Raw genomic sequence first — 26,137 nt, 5'->3', positions numbered from 1 at the left:
CTCTACTGACATATCTATTTCATTATCTGAGTGTGACTTTCCATGTCCGCGAAGATCCATGGCAACTACTCGAGCTTTTTGCTTCATACTCCCTGCTGCCAATGCAAAAGAGAGCCTGCCAGAAGAATGATTAGCACAGAAAAAGTTTAAAGGCAGATAAAAATCAGTTTGTGAGAAAACAACCTGGTATGGTAAATAGGTACAGATCTTTGAAATATCTGCACCTGCATTACTTTTTAAAGAGCTTACACAAACCGAGTCTTCACAATTCCAGAATATCTTTTTAATAGAACATTCAATCAATGTTGAATTTGGATTTACTTTACATTTGAAAGCAATTGAGGCAATCAGTAAATAAAATTTTCAAGTTACTAAGGGAATAAACAGTTTAGCATCTTAATGTTATCTCCAACCAAATGATATAAACTTAGTAACCATACGTCATTCTAAAAGCTCTTATAACCAAAACAGACTATAACTTGAGCCCGTATTCAACTATGAAGGTAGGGGCAGCCCTCTTCAAGCTTTCTCCCATCCTAGTAGGGTACCCTACACCTTCCCTTATTTGAATAGGGATATAGGGATAGAGTACCATCGCTCTCTATTCAAGCAACCCCCCTTATAATAACAATAAATATAAGGAAGTGTGGGCCTCTACTATCTGAGGTTTTTGGAGATACAAAATAATCAGAATGAAATGGTTAAATCAGTCAGAAAAGTGAGAGAAAGCTAGAGGTGTAATTCAACAATCTATGTGGGAGCGTTCTAATAAGTCATTTGCTACTAGTATGATTGTTGTAAGTGAGGAAAGTTCAAGCAGACAAAAGAGGGTGTCCATTGGTGATGGGCAAAACAGTTGCAAGGTTGTTGAAAATCCAAGCATGTGAGGGCATTGATAATGATGAACCAACTTCTTTTATACACATGCCACCCCTTTTCATGAGGCACATTTTCCATATTTCAAGGAAATGTTGAAGTACAAACAAAATTGAATCTTTATATGCCTCTGGATAATATACATTGAGCAACTCCCTTCTTAAGAAACAATAATTGAAAGGTGAACTTGCTGATGAAAAAATGAGTGTGACATAGATAAGGGCAGGTTGCTCCAATGTCCAATTTACTATTTATTTTCTTTTTTGTCCATGTCATCTCTTTTCATATTGGCACATTTACCATATTTCAAGGAAATGTTAAATAAACAAGCACAATTGAATAAGGGTAGGTTGCCCCACTATCATAGATGGGCATTAATATCCAAAATCAGCCACATTAATATTATTACATGTTCATTTGGCTCCTATTCTACTAGAGGTATTGATTGCTCAAAAAAATGCAAGGATGCAAATTTTCAATTTTATCTTATCGGGGGGTGGGGATCATATAGGTGATTGGGAAAAGTGTCATTCTGATAGTGACTAATTGAACTCATGGTTGTAAGTTTGTTGCTTTGATGGTGGAGAATGCTTACAAACATATCTTTTAGACCCCATGTTTAGTTCACACTTTAAAGAACTCTCTAAAAGGCATTGGGAAGATACCTTGGGTCAACATGGAGTTCATACATAGAGTAGCCAAAGCTAGAAGCATAAATACGTTTGACTGCAACTGCCACTCGCTTGAACTATTTGAAACTTTTTCGATGAAGGAATTCCTCAAGCTAGTGTAGATTAATTATACCAGCCATTTGATTTTGCTAAGAGGATCTGCAACCCATTGCAATTTGTGGAGAGTAGAAAATTTGGAAAACTCAAAGCTAGAAGGACAAAAGCTTGGACAAGTGGTAATTGACGATGTTTTGTGGTCCACTAAAAGGTAAAAGATTTAGAATGTTTGTTTTATCTTTAATTATAATTTTGAAAAAATTTAGCATTCAATTCTTTTTGTTTTTTTTAATTTCCAAAAATTTAATTTGTTTTTAAATGTTGATACAAACTATCATAGTCTTCATGATATTGATGATACACTTGATAGCATGTTTTGACCAAACCAAACAAGCAGCTTGTAGCAAGGAGATTGAATTGTGAAATTAAAGAGGAGCACACCAAGCCTATTCTGAACCATGAAATTGCTAAAAATTGAATGAATGGAATAAACAGATTGAATATTGCATTAACAATGAACTCTTAAATAGAGTTTACAGGTGTTATTTATAGCGTGAACAAAAAAGCAAGGTTGTCTTAATAGACAACATCTGTAAATAGAAATGAAAGGGTAAACTAAAAAGGAAGCCTGAATGACCATTAACTAGAACTAGCTGAATATAGTGAGACAAAAAATATTTAAAATATTCTAATAACCTCCCTTAATGGTCATTCTACGACTACCCTGCAAAAGATAATACATGTCTCGTATAACAAATACATCAGAACTTTCTATTGCTGCTGAGACCTTCCCTGGCTATACAAAATGTCAATGACAAACTGTAACCAGAAAAAGAAAAGGTGGTCCCCTTGTTCAGAATGGCTTGTTGGTGTGAGAGTAGAGCTTGCCACAAACTCTTCCACTAACCCTCCCAGACTCGGCAAAACAACTAACTAGAAATCATCCAACCTGATGCTGGATAATGAAAATGCACTTTCCTGGAAATAGAGATACACTAAGAACAATTAAAGAACCCTCCAAACTATTGCAAATAAGCATATACCCACAATGGACTGCAAAATACTATGATGTGAAGAGTACAAAGTATCATTTTTTTTGAAGAAAAAAGGTTAAAAAATGTTAAATAACATCCCACGCAAAGTTGGCACATATTACAGAAACAAAAAATGATTTTTGAGGAGAAAATTTGACAAAATCTTAACACAAATTTTGAGGTGAAAATTTGATCAAAACCAAATAGAAGAAGAGATATGGATCAAATAATACATACTAGAGAATGCGAAACTCCTTTTTTAAAAGAAAAATGGTAAAACCCAGTCGAATTTTTTTAAGAGAAAATTTTTTGAAAACCCAACGGATTTTTTGTTGGGGGAAAAATATTATAAAAACCCATCAAATAATTTTTGAGGAAAACTTATTGAAACCCTCCCATAATGTTTTAAGAGAACAAAATTAATAAACCTATTAGATTTTTTTTCCCATAAAATTTTGAAAATCTAATTTTAAGAAAATATCACAGATTAGAAGAGGCTACAAATTTTTTATAAGAAATTTACCAATTTGTTTGAACCCCCATCGACCTACTCTGATACCATGAAATTGTTAAAAACTAAATGAATGGAATAAAAAGATTGAATATCTAATTAACAATGAACACTTATATAGAGCTTACAGATGCTAATTATAGCATGAACAAAAAAGCAAGGTTGTCTTAATAAAGATGAAGTCTATAAATAGAACTGAACGAGAAAACTAAAAAGAAATCCTGAATGACCATTGACTAGAACTAGCTAAACAGAGTTGGAATACAAATATTCATAAATATTAATAAATATTCTAATAATGCAAAGGTGGTACATATAAAACACCCCATTTCCTATGGCAGCCTATGCGGTTAAGCACAAGTGATATTCACCTAGGGCTTAAAAACTCCATCCCTTAATGATAATGAGGTGAGACGTAGGCTTATAAATGCCCTTGGTAAGAAGTACAACACCAACATAAGATAAGATAAATTTATTGATGCGAACAAGAGACCAACGAGGATCTAAGAGACTGGAAACAGTACAAAGGGCAAACACCAGCAAGGTGAGCACCAAATGGTGTCTGCAAAAAGAACATGAAAGCAAAACAACAGAAGAACCAAGAAAAGGAATAACAGCAACTAAGAACTCCTCATAGTCGAGAAGTAGTCCATAATGGAAAGGTAGGCATTAGACCAATCAGGTACTCTGGAAGGTCGCTACCGTTTGTGATCTCTGCGAGATTTCATAGATCTGGTGTGACCCGAGATAGTACAGGGGGGCTGCTTCAATCCTTGGGCAGGGACTGTAGGATGGAAGAAAGAGGTGATGAGTTGCATAGGGGTCGATGTCGAGCAAATTTGGAGTTGTATAGTGTGCTTGCCAAGCTGGATGGTCTCCTGAAGGTAGAGTGCAAGACAATGCTGGTCAATATATCTGAAGAATGAGGGAAGAGACCGACACTCTCTGAACAAACAGTAGAATCTCCCTTGGATCTCATAGTAAATGGGACAACGAAAAATAAAGTGAGACTCGGTCTCAACCTCCCCGAGATGACAAAGCCGACAGATTCTATCCTCCCTGTCAATATAGTGATCACTTTGAATATGTCGCCGGTGAGATCCCAAGAAGATGTGAAGAGTGAGTCCAACGACGAGTGAGGTACCAGGGGCGTAGGATGATCCCATCCTAAATATCAAGGAAGTTCTCAGCATAGAAGGCCATACGTGAGCGAAGCCAACCAGGGGGATTCCTCCAGGGCGTAATAACATACTGTATGTAGATGTCAAGTCTAACATGCTCATTCAACTCCCATTGAGGTGGAAGAGGATGGGTTGGAACGTCCAGAGAAAACTGAAAGGGGGGAAAACAATCCAAACTAATACCAATCGAACCCAAGAGGGCAGAGACCTAGGTGTACCAGCAACGAGACTTGTGTCCAAAGTCTGAACCTGCAACCTCCATAGAGGAATAGTAAGCCAAGTAGGAATATCTATGACGACCATCAGAGGAATCAGAAAAGCTCCGGAGCTGGTGAAGCCAAACTAAATCAAAGATGGTCCCCAATCTAAAAAGGTGAGCACCAAACTCTGCTAGAACGATGTTGTGCGGTGTGGACCAGTGACACCTAATAATGCGCTGAAGGAAAAGAGTTTGGACTCTCTCAACAAAGGCCCAGTCAAACTTTAAGAGGGAGAGGGTCTAAACAGTAGAGCCATAGAGGACAGTCAGCTTGACCAGGGAATCAAGAAGGGACATCTTAGTCATGGTGTCCTAGAAGTGGTGTCGAAAACACTATTGCTCAAGAATAGCGAGGGAGTCAAGCCCCTTGTTGACTCTGGGTTGCATGGCTAGTCACAGGCTAAAACGAGGTCCAAAAAACTTAACCCCCAAGTATATGAAGATGCAATCTTGATCTTGGTACCCTAGAAGTAAACATGGAGGTGTGATGTCCTCAAACAATTGAACACTGTAACCCGAGTCTTGCCCAAATTTACAACAAGCTCACATGAGTCACAAAAAGAGGCCAAGCCATCAAGGAGCCACTAAAGACCATCGGGGGAAGATGCTAGGAGAATCACATCATCAGCAAATAGGAGAATAGAGATCAACACCTGATGCAAGTAACAACCATCGCCAAGGAGCGATTAATCACGGAGAAATGCCTCAAGCTCATCGATGTAGATGCCAAAGAGTGGCGGAGAGAGGGCAGCCCTATTTCACCTCAATAGTGCTCTGGATAGGGTCAGAAAAGCCCTGTACTGTCCTGAATCTGCCCACAACACACTCGTATAACCTCATAATAGCTGTAAGGAGAATCTTTGAGATCCCGATGTCCCTAAGACGCTGAAAGAGAGCCACTTGAGGAACAGAGTTGAAGGCTTCGCAAAAGTCAACAAAACAACAATAAACTTTTGCCGATCGGTGGCGAGCCTCCTAAATGATGGCCCATAAGGTCAAAATGTGATCAATGGTCTGAAAATCCACACGAAACCCAGCCTGACCTCTAGCCTGGCAATGTCGTTGATCGAGCTCTCTAGACAAGATACAATTCAATACAATCGAATAGAGTTTGGAAAAGGTATGCCCAACCATGATGGTCCTATAGTTCCTGAGGTCGGAAGCTAGCCCAAATTTCAAGGTTAGTTTATTGCATCAAGATATCAAAAAGCCTCATATGTACAGAGGACATGACATTTACAAGATCAAGAAAGATAAGTTTCCATTCACCTACACTCATGGGTAACTAGCTCCTCAAATACAAAGAGGAATTTGCGGACTACAATTTCATTTGCTTGATCAAGAGAAATAGGCTTACCACTAGGAAAGCCAAGAAGTTGGTTGCAATTCATAGTACCTTGAAACTTCAAGATTGACAAGCTCTGAGCGTTGACAAATTTAAACCACACATTGAGATGTTGATCCTATAGATGCTAAATAGATGTATGAGGAAAGGACAAACCTAATATTAGTTGGTGTCTTGTTGACATCTTGATTAAGAGACTAACTTAAGATGAGACCACTTTGTAGAGGAATGTGGATCTTAGATAGAATACAAATATATGTACATATATACATACACACACACACACACACACACACACACACACATATATATATATATATTGTTCTTTGCTTTCAGACTTGATCAGAGAATGATTTTGATATATATTAATTCAGACCTGTGACTTTAGATCAGATAGATGATTCTCAGAATTGCCCGATATAAATATTACTATCAACGTAAGAGGAAACTAATATCTCAGAGAATGTGTAACTATGCAGATGTGAATTGAAGAGGTAATCGCATGTTGTTTTTCAATGTTTTTCGACTATCATTCACACGGTACATATACTAATTGAAAGGTCCCCCCACGTAGGGGCATGACACTGTGTGTCTTATGCCACGTAGGGTCATAACCCTACCTGGTCATTAGTTTGACTAAATAATAATAATCCAGATCATAATTAGGTCCCTTTTCAAGCATCAAGGCTTAACATAATTCAGGCCTTAAAACAGTCACTAACATATGGGATTGTAATATAGATTGATTTATTATATTTGGATTATAATGATATTCACTTTAGTGTGTGTGTGTGTGTGTATAACTTATATTCGAGCACAATCATTATAATTTACAGCATAAATCAATCCAACAAATGCTATCTCATTAATACTCCCTCTTAGCGACAAAGGATTGATAAATCCCAATCATCTCAAATGTTGATCTGATGTAACATCATTTCTATGATGTTCATCACTCTCATAATCTTGTGGTATGTGCAATTGCGTCAAGTTCACAATGCTTACCAAAAGAATATATTACATCCTAAAGGATATAAGTTATCTGATTTTCAGCACATTCCAGGGTTATCTTATATCTAGCACATTCTGGGACAACTGGACGTAGTCTATCAGATAACACTCATGATCTCAGGGACATCAACTTGATGTAGTCTCCATTGTGACAAGTATCATGATCTCCGGCACACTTCGGGACATCCACTTAATGTAGTCTATCATGATATGTTTGTTATCATGATCTTCGACACGTTTTGGGACAACAGTTTAATGTAGCCTATCATGATAATGAATCAAGAACCCATTAACAACAATTGTAGTATCATGATCTCTAACCCATTCTAGGACAGCAACTTAATGTAGTCTTATCATTATACGTTTGTTATCATGATCCCCAGCACATTTTGGGACAACTTAATGTAGTCTATCATGATAACATGTCAAGCTATTGCTAAGATCGTTACCTTACAATAGTAACTTTATAAATACATCAAATGAAAGATCTCCATCTTTCATGACATAACCCACGTATGCACCATTGTAACTCTTTTAACATTTAAAATATAAATGAATATATGTTAAATTTAAACATGAGACTTAATCTTAGGAATTACAATTACATTTTGATCATACCAAGTTTACCTCTATAGTACTCCACTTTCAACTTTGCAAGAGGTTTGGTAAATAATTCGGTAGTTTGCTCTTCAGTGTTGATGTATACCAACTTGATGACATTGCTATGTACCATATCTCTGATGTAGTGTTACGAAATTTCTATGGGCTTGGATCTGTTATGGAAAACCGGATTTACTGGTAGTTTAATGCAGCTTTGATTATCACAATGTATAACTATGGGATTCAAGAATTTTTGACATAGTCCAACCAGTAACCTTCCTTCCCCATACTGCTTCTCAAGCTCCAATAGAGGCAATTATGTATTCAACTTCAGTGGAACTCTAAGAAACAGTTGACTGCTTCCTGCTAAACCAAGATATCATAGTAGATCCAAGGCTAAAACAACACCCTGTAGTACTTTTACAGTCGATGGAACTGCCAACCCAATCTGAAATTGAATACCATTGAAGTTGAATTTCAATATTGTCATATTTTAGACCAAATCCAACATTTCTAGGTAAGTATCTCAGAATGTGTTTGGCTGTCATAAGGTGAATTTTCTTAGGTTCACACATGAATTGACTCAACGCATTTGTTGCATAACAAATATCAGGGCGAGTATTCACCAATTACATTAGTGATCCAATTATCTATCTCTAGTATGTGGGATCTATAGGTTCTGATTCAAATGCATCATTTTTAAGCTTATGAAGGTTTGTCTCCATCGGTGTAGATAATGGTTTATAGTCCATCATCCCAAATTTGTTCAAGATGTCAATAGTATATTTCCCTTGATTTAGGGAAATATAGTTCTCATTTTGCCATACTTCTAGACCCAGAAAATATTGCAGAAGGCCCAAATCTTTCAAATCAAATTCTGACACAAGATCCTGATTGCATTTTATAATGAGATGATCTATTACTGTTATCAGTAAGTCATCGATGTAGAGAACAAGTATCAACATGTCACCATCTGATACTTTGAAGTATATATTTGGATGTGCTTCATTTTTTAAATATCCTAGTTTGGAAAGGTAATTGCCTATCCTTTCATACCAGCCTCAGATTCGGCTCAGACTTGATCAAGCCAAAATTGAGCTCAGACTCTATCCCAGCAATCGAACTCGGCAAGAACTTGGAAATTTTAAAAACCCATGAAATTCAAAGATTTTTTAGGATCTTATGGTTTTCATGCATCTTTTAGCCAATTAACATCAAGTACACAATAATTGAGATAAATAGAAGCTACATATACAACTTTCCATAAATCAAATAAGTATAAATGCGAATTTTTGAAAGAAATTACTTAAAGTCAAACTGAATAACATAATAGAAATCCAGAATATAGTGTAACTATCAAATGTCTACAATGTCCACGGAATATGCAATCCATGGAATCAAAAGTTCAAAACATATATCAAAAGAAAGGCTCATAGTAGCCTATGTCTTCCTACAAGTATGCCTAAGATAAGTCATGGAAGAGTCTAAAGCCATCCTCTCTCTCTCTCTATGTCTAAGGTTGAACCTCGGTGACATGCTCATCGTGATCATCCTCCTCATCCTCATACTCATCCTCATAATCCTCATCATCAGATTCAGATCCATCACTTTGGGCCTCAAGGTCCTCTTGCATTGGGTCTCCTCGTGCTCTAGCCTCCTCCACTGACTCTGCCTATCGATCCACCTCATGAACCCACTCCAACTCTTCATCACTGAAGACGAGATCATCAACCTCCGTGTTCCACCCTGCTTGTATATCAACCTTCTCTAATACAATGGGAGATGTGTCCGTGCCCAAAATTTGTTTGTGGCGAAAGCGAAGGTTGGAGTGAACAAAAACAAGATCATTCAACTTTTTTGCCCCCAACCTGTTGTGCCTCTTCGAGTGTATATGCTCAAACATACTCCAATTGCATTTGCATCCTAAAGCACTAGATGGTTGGCTCAAAATACGAACTACAATCCTCTGTAGATTTGGCACTTTATTGCCAAACATCTCCCACCATACATCTAAAACAAGAAAATTTATAAATCAGTTCTATAAATTTGACTTTATCAATTTAGATTCTAGATTCTAAAGTGGTAATAAAATAGAAATTCAAATTTGGAATCATAGATTTTTACTAGGCATCAGTTTTGTCCAGTTTTTCTTGCATAAGTCTTGTGAAAATAGATCTCCTAGTGCTTTCTTATACATCTCTATCTCACGGAATATAATTGTTCCAACAGTTGCATCAAGTGACATTCTCTCTATAACATTTTAGAGGCCACTCAACACCTCTTCATTTGCCTTAATATTTGTGCTAAACTGGTATGTTGGATTAAGAAAGTAGGCAACTACATGTATAGGCCTATGAAGTAGATTGTGTCATCGCTTATCAATGGCATTTCATATTTTTCGTGATTCCCTGCATCAAAAGCTCAAATGGCCTTTTTTGCACTATCCATGCGCTCATAAATGTAACCCATTAAGGGATTCTCTCCATCAATAATCTGTAGGATAACAATAAGAGGCTCTATGCACTGTTATCATTGTGAAAAAAAAAATTAAACTTTAAGTTTTCCATTTAAAAATGAACAATGTGAATATCAATGAACATAAACAAGTGTTTAAAAACTTTAACAAAAATAGTGAAATGGAATGGAAATGAGCACAAAAAGGAAAAGTACATCAACAATCTCCTTGGCGGGTTTCCAAAAGTCACTCTCATCAAAAACCCAATCAACCACCTCAACTGTTGCATTGAGTTTTGCTTATGATGAATTTGTCTGCTCCTCACATACAAACATACCTTTCAAACCAGTCATTGCATTAAGAAAAAATTTCAACATGAGAAAATTTGTCGCAAATCTAGTGACCGCTAGACGAGACAACTCATTTTTCTTTGTGTGTTGCCTCATAAGATTGAGGACCCAAACATGATTATATATGAACTTGCAAATATTCCTTGCTTGCTCTACACATTATTTTATCCAAGGAAGTTTACCTAGATACTCCAACATGAGGTCAATGCAGTGGGCAGCACAAGGGGTCCAAAACAAGTGGCAAGAAGTTTACCAGCAGCAACATAATTTGTTGCATTATCTATCACAATTTGCACCACATTCTCTTCACCCACCTCCTTCAGCACTTGCTCCATTACCTCACAAAGATACATCTCTATCTTGTTAAAATAGATCTCCTAGTGCTTTCTTATACATCTCTAGCTCATGGACTACAACTATTCCAATAGTTGCATCAAATGACATTCCCTCTATAACATCATAGAGGCCACTCAACACCTCTTTATCAGCCTTGAAATTTGTGCTGAATTGGTATGTTGGATTAAGAAAGTGGGCAGCTGCATGCATAGACCTATGAACTAGATTGTGTTGTTGCTTATCAATGGCATCTCATATGGGACCATATTTTTTGTGATTCCTTGCATCAAAAGCTCAAATGGCCTCTTTTGCACTATTCATGCCCTCATAAATGTAAACCATTGAGGGCTTCTCTCCATCAGCAATATGTTGGATAACAATAAGAGGCTCTATGAACTGCAATAGTTGTGAAAACAATACATTAAGCTTTAAGTTTTCCGTGTAAAACTGAACAATGTGAATGTCAATGAACATAAACAAGTGTTTAAAATTTTAATAAAAATAGTGAAATGAAATGGAAATGAGCAGGAAAAATACCTCACCAATCTCCTTGGCAAGTTTCCAAAAGCCACTCTCATTAAAAACCGGATCAAACACCTCAACTGCAGCATTGAGTTTTGCATATGATGAATCTGTCCACTCCTCACATACAAACATACCTTTCAAACAAGCATTTGCATTAAGAAAAGATTTCAATGTGAGAAAATGTGTTGCAAATCTAGTGACCACTAGACAAGGCAATTCATTTTTCTCTGTGTTCCCTCATAAGGTTGAGGACCCAAGCATGATTATATATGAATTTGTGAATGTTCCTTGCTTGCTCTACACATTTTTTTATCCAAGGAATTTTACCTAGATACTCCAACATGAGGTCAATGCATTGGGCAACACAAGGGGTCCAAAACAAGTGGCAGTGCCTCTCCATAAGAAGTTTACCAACAGCAACATAATTTGCTACATTATCTATCACAATTTGCACCACATTCTCCTCACCCACCTCCTTCAACCCCTCATTACCTTACAAAGATACTCACATTTTTGGTCTTCCTCGAGGCATTAATTAGTTTCAAAAACACTGTGGAACTTGAGAAAAAATAAAGAAATTTAGTACAATCACAATAATCAATCAATTTACTACTAACTTACTAAATTCTAACTTTCTAAGTACAATATTGAATTACCTGATGAGGACACAAGAAAATTCAACAGTGTTGTATTTCTTCTATTAGTCCAACCATCAATCACGATGGTGCAACTCTTTGCGACCCATACTTTACGTTGCTCCTCATTTTCAACTTTTATATCACCAACACGATGGGCTAAAATAGGACCTTTCAGCTCCTCTTCATTAGGGACTTTGAACCCTGGACTACAAATAGTAACAGCATCTATGGCAATTTGCCGATAAGGAGACTTTATAAAATAAATTAAATAAACAATATAAGTATAATGATTGTGCAAGCAAGAGAAAACATACAAATTAAAAATTAAAATTAAAGTACCTTGCTGCATTAAATAGAAGGTTGTTGTAGAAGAAGAAATCTCCAAGTGCCAACTTTTCTTACTCATGCTTCTCCTTATTCCAAGCTCAAGTGATGGTTGTGTATCTGGACTTGTGCATGGAACAAAGATGGAATCAAGTGAAAATCTTTGCTTACGCATCCGAGGCCCAATGCTCACAGTCTAAGATGCAGTAGTAGTAGAAGGTGGAACTGGAGGGTGACGATGTCAATATGTAATGACCCTTACTATAAAGGCCACTGAAACCCTCAAACTGGACTTAGGCATTTTGTCAAACAGTTGGCATGTAACCGAATAAGGCTGCAATATTACTAATTGTTGTACAACGAAACCTCAATATATGATGCCAATAATGTATGAACAACAATTCCAGATTATAACACTACCAATCTAAGAGATAGATGACAATATGAAACTCAAATATGAAGTCCAATGCAATTCTGATTTTATGACAGCAAATAGAACTGATTACAATGAGAGATTGTCACAACTATGCACTTCTAATACATCAAGCTCTTGACAATGCAATGTTATGACATGAACAATAACCCAGTTCAGATTTGGAATGCAAATGACGAAAATTTTACAACAGTTATTAATGACTGGAAATAACTATTTATGCAATGACAGTGCTGACTGTTCTAATCCATAACATGCAATATTTTGGCAATCAAAACTTCAGTTTGTGCACCTGAAATAGCTCCAATTTTGCCGGATATGAATGCTGAATTAATGCCATAGGAAGACCTCACAATCTGCCCCAAACCGACTCACAAAATTGCAGCTGCTGCCCAACTGACAGGGCCGTACAGGTACGGCCTGGTACGGCTGCTAGATAAAAATATTGCAGCGTTTTTTGTCACTCCAAAAGCAATAAATCTGGGCGCCTAGGGTTGCTGAATAACCCCCTAAAATATGAAATTCATCCGTCAAGCCAATTAGGAGTTATGAGCAAAAACGTGGGTCCAAACCCTGGACAAGCAGTCTAAAAATAATGCACAACTGTGTCTTCAAACCCTGTTAATCAATCCACAAATGCTAGGGCACAACTGAAACCCTTATTCCAACCAAAGTAAACCCTTATAACTGAATCTCAATGAAGTCCAAATGAGATGGCTGAATTACCAACTCCTCAAATGCAACAATTCAGGTGATATTTCACACCCTCAAAGTCGCCAATCCAAGAGAGTGATTCGTTCCCAAAGATCAAATAATAATTTGCAGACCCAAGAGACTACAAATTTGCTCCACAATGGAAGAAGTAGAAGAAATCTCAAATCCAAGGATGTCCAAAATGAGAGGCCCAGCCCTCTATTTATTCACTTTTCTAAGAAGTTGCTAGAACTTCTAGAAACATCCTTTATAAAATCTCATTATAATGCACTTTTTCTAGAACTTCTAGAAACATCCTTTATAAAATCTCATTATAATGCACTTTTTATAATAAAGTAATTTTATAAAATAAAAAGTGCAACTCAACTTAAAATTATAACATGTAGGCCCCAATAACACATAATAATAAAATATAACCTCTTAACACTTCTTCAAGAGCAAGATATGACCATCTGATCCGCAGAATTGACTCTCTCTCCACACCATTTGCCTACGAGAGTCTGGAATAGGCAAAATCCATGATCAATGTCATGTCGAACTAAAGAGGGGACATTACAGTCCGCCCCTCCTGAAATTGCTTGGCCTCAAGCAATCTCAACGCCGGGTGCTGCAAAATAGCTTCCCCCTCCCAAGTAGCATCCTCAACAGGTAGATCTTTCCACTTAACCAAGTATTCTCTGATCACTCTTCTGCGAAGCTGCTTTTCTCTGCTCTCCAGGATGGATTCTGGCACTAAAATCAATTTTCCCTCATCGTCTAAAGGAGGTAATACTGCAGAAGGCACCACATTCTGACCCAACGCCTTCTTGAGGCGGGACACATGAAACACATTGTGCACCCTGCTGTCTGTCGGAAGCTCCAACTCATAGGCCACCTCACCAATTCGCCTGATAACCCTGAATGGTCCGTAATAGCATGGCTTGAGTTTCTCTGCACCACTCTTCTTAAGAGTAGATTGCCTGTATGGCTGCAACATGAGGTAAACCATATCATCCACCTCAAAACTACGCTCAGTCCTCTTCTGGTCTGCATACTGCTTCTGCTGGTTCTGAGCTCTCGCAATATTATCTTCGAGAGTAGCAACTATATCCTTACTCTCCTGTAATAATTCTCCTGCACTGGGTACCCGGCTGTCGCCCAACAACAAATCCAAGAAACTAGGTGCTTCATAACCGTAAAGTGCCATGAAGGGTGTCATCTGTATAGTGATGTGATATGTAGTATTGTAACAATACTCGCAGAGATATATCGATCTGACCCAAGCTCGCTGCTGAGCTGCCACATAATTCCTTAAATACCCTTCCACCCATTTGTTCACAATCTCCGTCTGACCATCGGTTTGTGGGTGATAGCTAGTGTTGGGTGTAAGCTCCGTGCCACATAACCGGAATACCTCCTGCCAAAAATGACTCATGAAATGGCTATCCCTGTCACTCACAATGTTCCGAGGCAATCCGTGCAATCTGAGAACCTCCCGAAAGAAAACCTCTGCCACCTGAGCTGCTGAGTGGGTAGTGGTGATAGGAAAGAAATGAGCATATTTTGTTAATCTATCTACCACCACATAAATACAATCCCGTCCTTGTACCTTGGGCAAACCTGTGATAAATTCCATGGAGATGCACTCCCACTTCCTGTCAGGGATCGGAAGTGGCTGAAGGAACCCTGCCGGATAGGTGTGTTCTTGTTTGTTTTGCTGGCAAACAAGACACTCTCGAACATACTGCAAAACATCAGCTTTCAGCCCCTTCCAAGTGAACCGCTCTCGAACTGACCTGTAAGTCTTGAAGTACCCGGGATGGCCTGCTGTCGATGAGTCGTGAAATGCTCTCAAAATTAGTTTCTTAACCTTCGATACTGGGACTAGGTAAATCCTGTTCTTGTAAATGATTAAATCATCTACAAGTGTGTATCTGGTATCAATCACTGTTCCCTCCACTATATCGGAGGCCCATGTATCCCTGGCATACTCTGCTATAATCAAGTGTCGCCAATCCTCTGATATCTGAACCATAAGAGTGAGGTGTGGCCTTCGAGAAAGAGCATCTGCAACAACATTCTGAGTTCCCTTGACATATGAGATGTCAAAATCATATGCCTGCAACTTACTTACCCACCTTTGCTGGTGATCATTCAGGTCCCGCTATCCCAAGAAATGCCTCAAACTGTTATGATCAGTTTTAATACAAAACTTGCTACCCACAAGATATTGTCTGAATTTGGCTAAAGCATGCATGATGGCCAACATCTCCTTATCATATATACTGAATGAACGCTCGAGGCCTCTGAGCTTCCTGCTCTCATAAGCTATGGGGTGCTTATTCTGGATAAGTACAGCACCTACTCCCTCTCCAGATGCATCACATTGAAGCTCAAATGGCTTCGTGAAATCAAGTAATGCTAGAACTGGGCACGTAGTCATTATCTCCTTAAACCTCATAAAACAGTCCTGTGCCTTCTGAGTCCACACAAATTCCCCTTTTTTCAGTAGATCTGTCATGGGAGCTGCATGTCGTGAGTAGCCACTGACAAACCTGCGATAGAAACACATAAGCCAAGGAACCCCCTCAACTGTGTAAGGTTCTCTAGTGGAGGCCAATCAACAATAGCGCGAATCTTTTCAGGATCCATCCGCACTCCATCTGCACTAATAATGTGTCCCAAATATAACAGCTCGGTCATCCCTAAGTCACATTTGGACTCTTTTGCATACAAGGACTCCTTGTGTAAAATGCTCAACACTGTCTCCAAATGATCTAGATGCTCCTGCCATGATCGGCTATAGATCAAAATGTCATCAAAAAACACCAGCACGAATTTCCTCAACTGATGGTGGAAAACTCTGTTCATAGTGGACTGGAAAGTGGCAGGTGCATTGGTCAGGCCGAAAGGCATGACTACAAACTCAAAGTGCCCACAATGACATCTGAAAGCAGTTTTCTCAATATCCTGTTCACGGACTCTGATCTGGTGATATCCTGATCTCAAATCAATTTTCGTGAAATAACAAGCCCCATGCAATTCATCTATCAACTCATCAATGCGAGGAATGGGATACCTGTTCTTAATGGTTCTCTTATTTAATTCCCTATAATCAACACACATCCGAAGAGTTCCATCCTTCTTTTGTACCAAAACAACAGAAGATGCAAAAGGTGACTTACTTGGTAGGATGTGCCCCATAGCTAGCAACTCCTCGATGGTCCTTTCGATCTCATCCTTGAGTTGCTTTGGGTGTCGATATGGTGTGATCATGATAGGCTTAGCACCTTCCTCCAACTCAATAACATGCTCAATGCCTCTATCCGGTGGCCTGCCTGGTGGAATCTCACTGAATACCTTTTCGTACTTAATCCTCAATTTCTGAATATCAGGATGATATTCCGTCTTATGTTGCTCCTCCTGTGTAGGTGTCAAAGTACAAACTGCTGCCCACTCTATATCATTATGCCTCGTTAATCTCTCCAGCCGCCTAAATGAGATAGTCCTGATGTCTCCATTACAGATAGCCTTAAGCACATGAGTCCTACCATTCACTTCGAATTGTATCTCCATATCCTCTAGTCTCAGGGTAACCACCTTCAATGAATGTAGCCACTGCATTCCAAGTACTATATCCATGTCACCCATGTTGACCACATGATAGTCCGCCTTAAACTCATAGTTGTTCAGGCGCAAAGGTAGGTCTCGTACCATCCTGTCACAACGAAGAGTGTATCCATCAGCTACCTTGACTCTTAGTCCCACGAACTCCTTAGTAATGAGTCCACGCTTCTCCACGAATCATGCATCAATGAAATTATGTGTGGCACCTGTGTCCAATAATGTAATAACCTTCTGCCCAGCCAAAACTCCCCGAAGTCTGAAAGATCCCTCTCTCTGGATACTAGACAGTCGTGCTTCCTGTAAATGTAGCTCTGTTCCCTGCTGTTGCCCTGCACCGTCTATCTCCTGCTCTCCCTCTGCTTCATCAGGATCCTCATCATGATGTTCTGAACTATCTGAATCTGAGCCTTCGTAATAAGCCCACATTGCTCGGTTGGTCTTCCCTTTTGGCCTCATAGGACAGTCATGGCCATACTCATACGGGCCTTTGCAATAGAAGCATAGCTTCTTCCTACGCAAGTCATTAAGTGTCTCCTTGTCCAACCTCTTACTTTCCTCCTTAGGTAGCTGTGCCTCTCTATGAAAGGGTTTCCTGTCCCTATCTTTTTCTGAAGGGAAACTCTTTGCCTGGAATTTATTTTTAGAAGCTGAAGAGGAATCCATGTCACGAGCTTTCTTAATGGCTTCCTGCAAAGTGGAAGGGTTGAGAGCTTTAATCCACCCTCTCAACGGATCAACTAGCCCATCCATAAATAAAACCAATAGCCTCCGTTCAGATACATCTGTTACTAACACTGCAAGTTTCTGAAATTCTGAAATGTATGTTTCCAATGATCCCCATTGTTTAAGCGGAGCTAACTCCTTGAAATGGAGTTCTGGATCCTTCTTATCAAAACGTTCAATCAGTCTCTCCGTAAACTCCACATATGAGGTAATGTGTGCATGACCCATAGTGATCATACCATGATGCCACCACTCGTGTGCTAACCCATCCAGGTGAATTGCTTCATACTTAATAGCTTCTTCCTCAGACATAGGGTTCAATTGAAAGTATGTGTCAAGTTTTTGAACCCAAGCTCTTGCTGTAGACTTCCCCGAGCCATCATAATATGGTAACTGAAGTTTCCCTACTTTCTTTCGTAGCTCATAGCTCTGAGTCCTGTCATGTCCACGGGGCATATGCTTCATCCGCACATCCATATACTCTCTAAAGGTGATTGCAGCTGTAAAATCTAGACCTCCTGCTTCCCAATCTCTCCTCAGCTGATCCTGTATGTCAGTGATCTGGGGTTCTGGTACTGGCTGCTCTGGAGCTCTAGGAAGGAACGTGGGAATCATAGGTCTCGAACTCACTGTCCTAGCTTGCTGGGGTGCATGATCGAAATTGTTCCCAATTTGTTCGCCTCCATTATGTATCCCATCCTGATTATTCCCATTCTGATTGTTACCATTCTGATTATTTCCTCCACCTATGTTAGCGTTCAACCCCATTTGACGAGCCATCATCTGCATCATAAGCTCCATTCTCTGATTCTGTTCCTGTGCTCTTTGTTCGGCTAATCGCTGTCCCTGTGCCAAGGTGTCTAATAACTGTAAAAATCTTTCCTCTCGCTGATCTGGACCGGCATTCCCGCCTCTATCCATATTGTAGTCGTAGTCTTGATCAAAGAATACCTCCCATGTGTCTGTATGACTGGATTCTATGTCCACCTGTACAGATGAGCTAGACTGTTCGCTCTGCAGGTCTGAAATCCTATCTTGTCTTGCTTTGGTATTGCGGAAATTATAAAGCCTCTATCGCATGCTCATAAATGTTCTGATTTTAGTGTTTTGACATTTCGTCAAACACTTTCCCTTCTATCCAGCTGTTCCAAATTCCCTATAAGACCTCCACAGGATGGCAGGACTTATAGCTCTGATACCACTGTAATGACCCTTACTATCAAGGCCACTGAAACCCTCAAACTGGACTTAGGCATTTTGTCAAACAGTTGGCATGTAACCGAATAAGGCTGCAATATTACTAATTGTTGTACAACGAAACCTCAATATATGATGCCAATAATGTATGAACAACAATTCCAGATTATAACACTACCAATCTAAGAGATAGATGACAATATGAAACTCAAATATGAAGTCCAATGCAATTCTGATTTTATGACAGCAAATAGAACTGATTACAATGAGAGATTGTCACAACTATGCACTTCTAATACATCAAGCTCTTGACAATGCAATGTTATGACATGAACAATAACCCAGTTCAGATTTGGAATGCAAATGACGAAACTTTTACAACAGTTATTAATGACTGGAAATAACTATTTATGCAATGACAGTGCTGACTGTTCTAATCCATAACATGCAATATTTTGGCAATCAAAACTTCAATTTGTGCACCTGAAATAGCTCCAATTTTGCCGGATATGAATGCTGAATTAATGCCACACGAAGACCTCACAATCTGCCCAAACCGACTCACAAAATTGCAGCTGCTGCCCAACTGACAGGGCCGTACAGGTACGGCCTGGTACGGCTGCTAGATAAAAATATTGCAGCGTTTTTTGTCACTCCAAAAGCAATAAATCTGGGCGCCTAGGGTTGCTGAATAACCCCCTAAAATATGAAATTCATCCGTCAAGCCAATTAGGAGTTATGAGCAAAAACGTGGGTCCAAACCCTGGACTGGCAGTCTGAAAATAATGCACAACTGTGTCTTCAAACCCTGTTAATCAATCCACAAATGCTAGGGCACAACTGAAACCCTTATTCCAACCAAAGTAAACCCTTATAACTGAATCTCAATGAAGTCCAAATGAGATGGCTGAATTACCAACTCCTCAAATGCAACAATTCAGGTGATATTTCACACCCTCAAAGTCTCCAATCCAAGGGAGTGATTCGTTCCCAAAGATCAAATAATAATTTGCAGAGCCAAGAGACTACAAATTTGCTCCACAATGGAAGAAGTAGAAGAAATCTCAAATCCAAGCATGTCCAAAATGAGAGGCCCAGCCCTCTATTTATTCACTTTTCTAAGAAGTTACTAGAACTTCTAGAAACATCCTTTATAAAATCTCATTATAATGCACTTTTTCTAGAACTTCTAGAAACATCCTTTATAAAATCTCATTATAATGCACTTTTTATAATAAAGTAATTTTATAAAATAAAAAGTGCAACTCAACTTAAAATTATAACATGTAGGCCCCAATAACACATAATAATAAAATATAACCTCTTAACACTTCTTCAAGAGCAAGATATGACCATCTGATCCGCAGAATTGACTCTCTCTCCACACCATTTGCCTACGAGAGTCTGGAATAGGCAAAATCCATGATCAATGTCATGTCGAACTAAAGAGGGGACATTACACAATAATAACTTGAAGAGCCCTCTACACTTTTAGTTCCAGCTAATTGTGCCATCTTCTTGTTGCTTTTCTTTTAATTTTTTTCATCCCTGCAACTTCCTCTAAGAGAACTTGCATATCACACGTAACATCTTGAGTTACACCCTTGCATTTTTTGACATTGCACCTTGCTATATGTGCAAGGTGATATTTCAATCTATTAATGCCTCCCCCCTGATATGTTGTCATACAATGCCAACATGTCACAACTCCTTTCTTATGCCCAGGAATGACATGCTTCCAAGCCCTATCCCTTGCTACTACACTAGGGTCCACTACCCTCAGGTTGAGACATGATGTTGCTGCTTTGCAATTTACCATAAATAAAATAAAATAAAGCATTTAGAATATAGAAAATCCAATTTACAAACACTAGGGCTGCTTACTTTTCAAGTTTTTCATCACCATAAAATGGAACAAATCTAAAGAATCCAAACACATGCAAATAAAAAAAATTCATGAATGTAAAAAAATTTGCAAAAAACAATAAAAAAACTGTATCTTACCTCTTCAAATTTTCTCTAGAAATGGAAATGTAATCCAAGTTTGAAGAAGCCTCCTCCAAATGCTTCTTTTAACTCCTCTTAATGCTTATATGCAAGCTACAAAGTGGCACAAATAATCAACAACCAATAGATGAGAGCCAACAGATTTGCTAATCTATCTCCCAAAACCCCAATTCTCTTCCCTCAACTCTTCTTTCTTTTTAAGTCTTGCTTATGCTTTACATAGCCAAAAAAACAAAAAAAGACATTAAAAAAAAATTTTGGTCCTTTTTGGATGCTGACAGCCGGCCAAGTCAGGCTAACGGGACTCGGCAAGTCAGCCGAATCCAATCAAGAGGCTATTTCCCTCATTTTGCCCGGCTCGCCTCAGGATTCGTCAACTCCTATAACCTTGGTTTATACACATAGGAGCAGTGTTACCAGCATCGGACTCGGCTAGGCCCAAATCAAGGTCGGAGTTGGACTCGGCATGGACTCGACAATTAAAAACATACAAAGTTCAAAGATTTTTAAGGACTTTAAGGTTTTTCTATGCATCATTTAACCAATTAACATCAAAAAATACACAATAATTGAGATAAATTGAAGCTACTCTGCACACATCCGCAACTTTTCATAAATCACATAAATATAAATGCAAATTTTTGAAAGAAATTACTTAAAGTTAAACTATTTAAGATAATAGAAATATAGTATCACTATCAAATGTCTATAATATTCATGGAATATGCAATCCATTGAATCAAAAGTTCAAAACATGTATCAAAATAAAGGCTCATAGTAGCCTATGTCCTCCTACGGCCATGCCTAATATAGGTCATGGAAAACTCTAGAGCCATCATCTCTCCTTATGTGTTAAGTTGAACCTTAGTGACATCCTCATCATGATCTTCCTCCTCATCCTCATGCTCATCCTCATAATCCTCATCATCAGAGTTGAATCCATCACTCTTGACATTAGGGTCATGCACTGGGTCTCCTCGTGCTCTAGCCTCCTCCACTACCATCGCCACTACCACTGCTTCTGTCTCTCAATCCACCTGATCAATTCACTCAACGTCTTCATCACTAAAGACAAAATCGTCAACTTCCAACTTCAATTTGGCCTCAAATAGCAAAGACAAGTTGTGCGAGATAACATTGTTGAAGGTATGTTGAATCCTGAAATTAGGCAAAGCCCAGAATTTTTTGAAAACCCTCAAAATCTAGAATTTGCATTTTAACTCCTATAAAGCTGAAACCTATCTCAAACATCTTGACAGTATTTGAAGTATCCTGAAATTCGACAAAGCCCAGAATTATTTGAAAACCCCCAAAATCTAGAATTTGCATTTCAACTCCTATGAAGCTGAAACCTATCTCAAACATCTTGACAGTATTTATACAAATATAACTTAAAGTATAAATGCAACTTATACTTCAATGTTATATTTGTATACATCCTCCTGCCCCTAAGCTGAAAAACTTCTTATTCTTTGTTGGCTGATGACAGAGTTCGACAACCAGGACTCGACGAGTCAGCCAAATCAATAGCCTTGGCAAGTCAACCAAGACTCGGCTAGGACTCGATCGAAACCTAGTCCAGAGGCAGTTTACCTCATTTTTCTTAGCTTGCCTCGGGACTCAACGAGTCCTTGCCAGACTCACCGAGTCCTATAACATTAAATATGAGTTTTTGTCTGTAATGTCCCCATTTTTAGCAGGATTCTGCAATTGACTTGGTCACTTCACCATTGCGACCCTCGTGAGCTGAGAGTGGGATTTGAAGATCTCAATTGTGGAGTTATAGGATTTCCAACAACCTATGGTATGCTTTGGCTCTATTTTAGGGACTTACTATTTATAGTAAGTCAACAGTTGTTTCTAACGAGCTCAGTTAGGTTAGAGGAGTTGAGTGATGCTCTTAGTTTTTATTTTGGGCTTCTGGTTTAGGCTCCAAGAATCTCGGAGGCAATGTCTATTTATAGTAAGTCACCCCCATCAGGTTCATTCATTGTCTTTTGTCATCCGGATCACTCTGGTGTTGTCAGATTTCGATTTTGATGCTTCTTTAGTTATTTTCACATCACAGGTGAATTATTATTATTCTTCATCTAAATATGTCAAGGTTGTTATTTTTGTTGGTGTTGTATGTTGGTCACCTCAGTATCATAGCTCGTTGGAACCGAGTTGAAAAGTTTTAAATCGTGGGCACAAGAAACAGTGGCATTGTGTGTCAAAATATTATGTTATAGTGGTAAAGGTCATTTTTGGGAGCCAAAAGCAATTAATAAACTATATTATAATGGCACTTTATTATATTTCAATGTTGTGGAGTTTATTTGGGAAAATTGTGCCATTTGGAGATTATAAATATGAGCCTATTGATGAGAAAAGCATCCAATCATTTGATTATCTTATATTGCTTTGTCATCTTTGTGACATTTTCCTGAAGTTCTGATTTTTTGTGCCTTGTTGAAGTATAAGGGTTTGAGATCTTCAACTAAAGTATTGTAGATTCAATTCTGAGAATTATTCCGAGATTGCTTGGCAAATTATGTTGATTTATACTGAATTTGATTACCGGATTTGGCGTCTTATCATACTGTTATTACTGTTGCTGAGAAGCGGTTGTGTGCTGGTTGATTTGTAGTTGGTTGAGTGCCCATTTATATCTGTTGTTGGGCATTACTTTCTATCTGCACTTCGGGAGCCACGTTTTCCATATCTGCAGTTGTATTTGTTTGTTGAAGAATTTTTTGCTGTTGATATTCTTCCTTTCAAAGGGTTCAAGGCATGTCTTACCTATAAGTTCATCGATTATAACTTCTAATTTTTCTAGGTATTGTTATTTATATAATAGGGGATATTTTATCAACTGGGTTGTTGATATTTTGCAAACATACTCAACATCTAAGGTGATATTAAAACATGGAATTTTTAGTTGCTAAGAATTTATTATTGCAATATCTTCTATTTTGTTGTTATATTATTGTATAAAAAATTGTAAAACCTCAAAAACAAAAAAGAAATCAATTCTTCAGCAAAGATTATTTTAGAACCAGCAGGGCTCATTATATTGCTATGAGCGACAAAACCTTCTAGTTGATCTAGATATACTTCATCAATAACACCATTTAGGAGAGCAATCTTTACGTCCATTTGATGTATCTTCCATCCATTGGATACTGCTATGCCATTAATGGTTCTTACGGAGCTATATCAAGCGATAGGAGCAAATGTTTCTTCACAGTCAATTCTAGCCTTCTAAAAAAAACCTATGGCAACAATTCTTGGTTGTGTTTTTCAATAATACCATCTGGTGCATGTTTGATTTTGAATATACATTTTAAGGAGACAACTGATTAGTCCTTAGGTCTATGTATGATATCCCATACATCATTTTTTAATATAGATCGGTATTCCTCAATCGTAACATCTTTCTAAGCTTCACATGTTAAGGCCTCTTCAACATTTGAGGGTTCATATATGATGAGCTCAGTTATTAATGCAACATAACATGAATGACTTCTTGTTTTCTTACTTTCTCTAACACACAATATTCTTCAATCATCTTCCTTGCTCATAGTGGTAATTTCTTCTTGTTAGGGATTTCAGCAAGTTAAGTATTAGATGATAAAGGTTCATGATCTATTGAACAATTCTCCCTCTTAATCTCAATTTAGGATTTTCATCTAATTTTGTAGTTGGTTCATCATATGATTCTCTTATATTTTTAGAAAGTTCATAGGCGACATCTTCTTCAAATTTAACATCTCTATTGATTTCAATACTTCTTTGTCCTACAATATAAACTTTGTAGCCTTTAGAGGATCCACTATAACCAACAAATATGTCTTTCTTCCCGAAGGGTTCTAGTTTGGTCCTCTTTTATTTTGGAACATGAATATACACGAGACAGACAAATATTCTTAATTGAATTAAATCTAGTTTGTTTCCTATAAAGGCTTCTTTAGGTGTTATATTTTCTAAAGATTGAATGTGGACATCTATTTTGGATGTATACTGTCGTATTTGAGGCTTTAACTTAGAATGAGGTGTGAAGATTTTGATATGCATCGTGGCTTTAGTAGCTTCAATGATGGTTTTGTTTTCCCTTTCTGCCACTCTATTCTCTTGTGGATTATAAAGTACTACATACTCCCTCTTAATCCAAACAGAAGTGCAAAATTCGTTAAAATTTTGAGAATGTATTCACCCCTGTTATCTAATCTTTGAGCCTTAATTTTCTTCCCTGTTTGATTTTCCACTAATGCATTAAATACTTTGAATTTCAATAATACTTCATTTGATTCTTTAAGCTTTAGGAATTAAATCTAAGTTCTCCTAGAGTAGTCATCAACAAACATCACATAATAAACAAAACGCCTAGTGAGGGTACTGGCGTTAGGCCACACAAATCTCTATGAATAAGTTCTAGTACGACTTTTGATTTATGTTCACTATGTGAAAAGGATCCTTTGCAGTTCTTTCCTAACGCACATCCTTTGCAAGTTCCAATATGTTCAAATTTTAGATTTGGTAATCCTATTAAAAAATTTCCTATAGAGGGAACGACATGAAAATGAAGATGTCATAACGTTCTATGCTAAATTTCATTAGCTCTTGGAACTTCATGATTTAGTGCTTGGTTTGAGCATTACAGAGATTATATAAACTTCTATCTCTAAACTTTATAGTAATTGCATTCTTGATGTTAGAATTTTTAGACCAAGATAGGACCTATCTTCCTGAAAGGTGACACAGTCCTTGGTCTTCTAGGCTAGAAATGGAGACCAAATTTCTTTTGATGCCTAGTACAAATAGAACATCCTTCAATTGCATGGTAACTCCAATTTTTAACTATATTGAGTAGGTCCTAATTCCTTTCACTATGTAGGTGGAGCTATCCCCTATTGTGACTTCTTCAATTGAGTGTCCTTCAAAAGTTTTGAACTGATCTCTAAATCCAGTTATGTGACGAGATGCTCCACTATCAATTATCCAAATATTCTTGTTTGTGTTCAGTTCACTTGATAGGGCTAAGAAGAATAGTGAATTTTCAGCTTCCTTGACTTATTACATTATTGCAGTAAAATAAATTGATAAACCAATGACCATCAATTTTCCTAATTCTTTCAAACATATTTTATGTGAAAATCCTACAATTGCAAGGTAACTCCAGTTTTTAATTGTATTGAGCAGGTCCTAGTTCTTTTCACTAGGTAGGTGGAGTTATCCCCTATTGTGACTTCTTCAGTTGAGTGTCCTTCAAAAGTTTCAAACTGATCTCTAAATCCAGTTATGT

The 26,137-nt window shown here is 37.9% G+C and overlaps 1 protein-coding gene across 1 annotated transcript in view; it reads right to left on the bottom strand.

Annotated features, from left to right (window-relative positions):
• Positions 1-26,137, bottom strand: part of LOC149552558 (uncharacterized) — a 72,099-nt gene that overhangs the window by 264 nt on the left and 45,698 nt on the right. The window contains exon 4 of the mRNA XM_089790207.1: positions 7-115. Within this exon, the coding sequence (XP_089646333.1) occupies positions 7-115 (109 nt within the window). The remainder of the gene's footprint in view (positions 1-6; positions 116-26,137) is intronic.

The sequence above is a fragment of the Cupressus sempervirens genome, chromosome 6, assembly GCF_028749045.1.
Source record: "Cupressus sempervirens isolate cs-2001-9-10 chromosome 6, ASM2874904v1, whole genome shotgun sequence".
Classification (NCBI taxonomy): Eukaryota; Viridiplantae; Streptophyta; class Pinopsida; order Cupressales; family Cupressaceae; genus Cupressus; species Cupressus sempervirens.
Note: the sequence above shows the minus strand (reverse complement) of the source record. Positions and strands in the feature narration are given on the sequence as shown.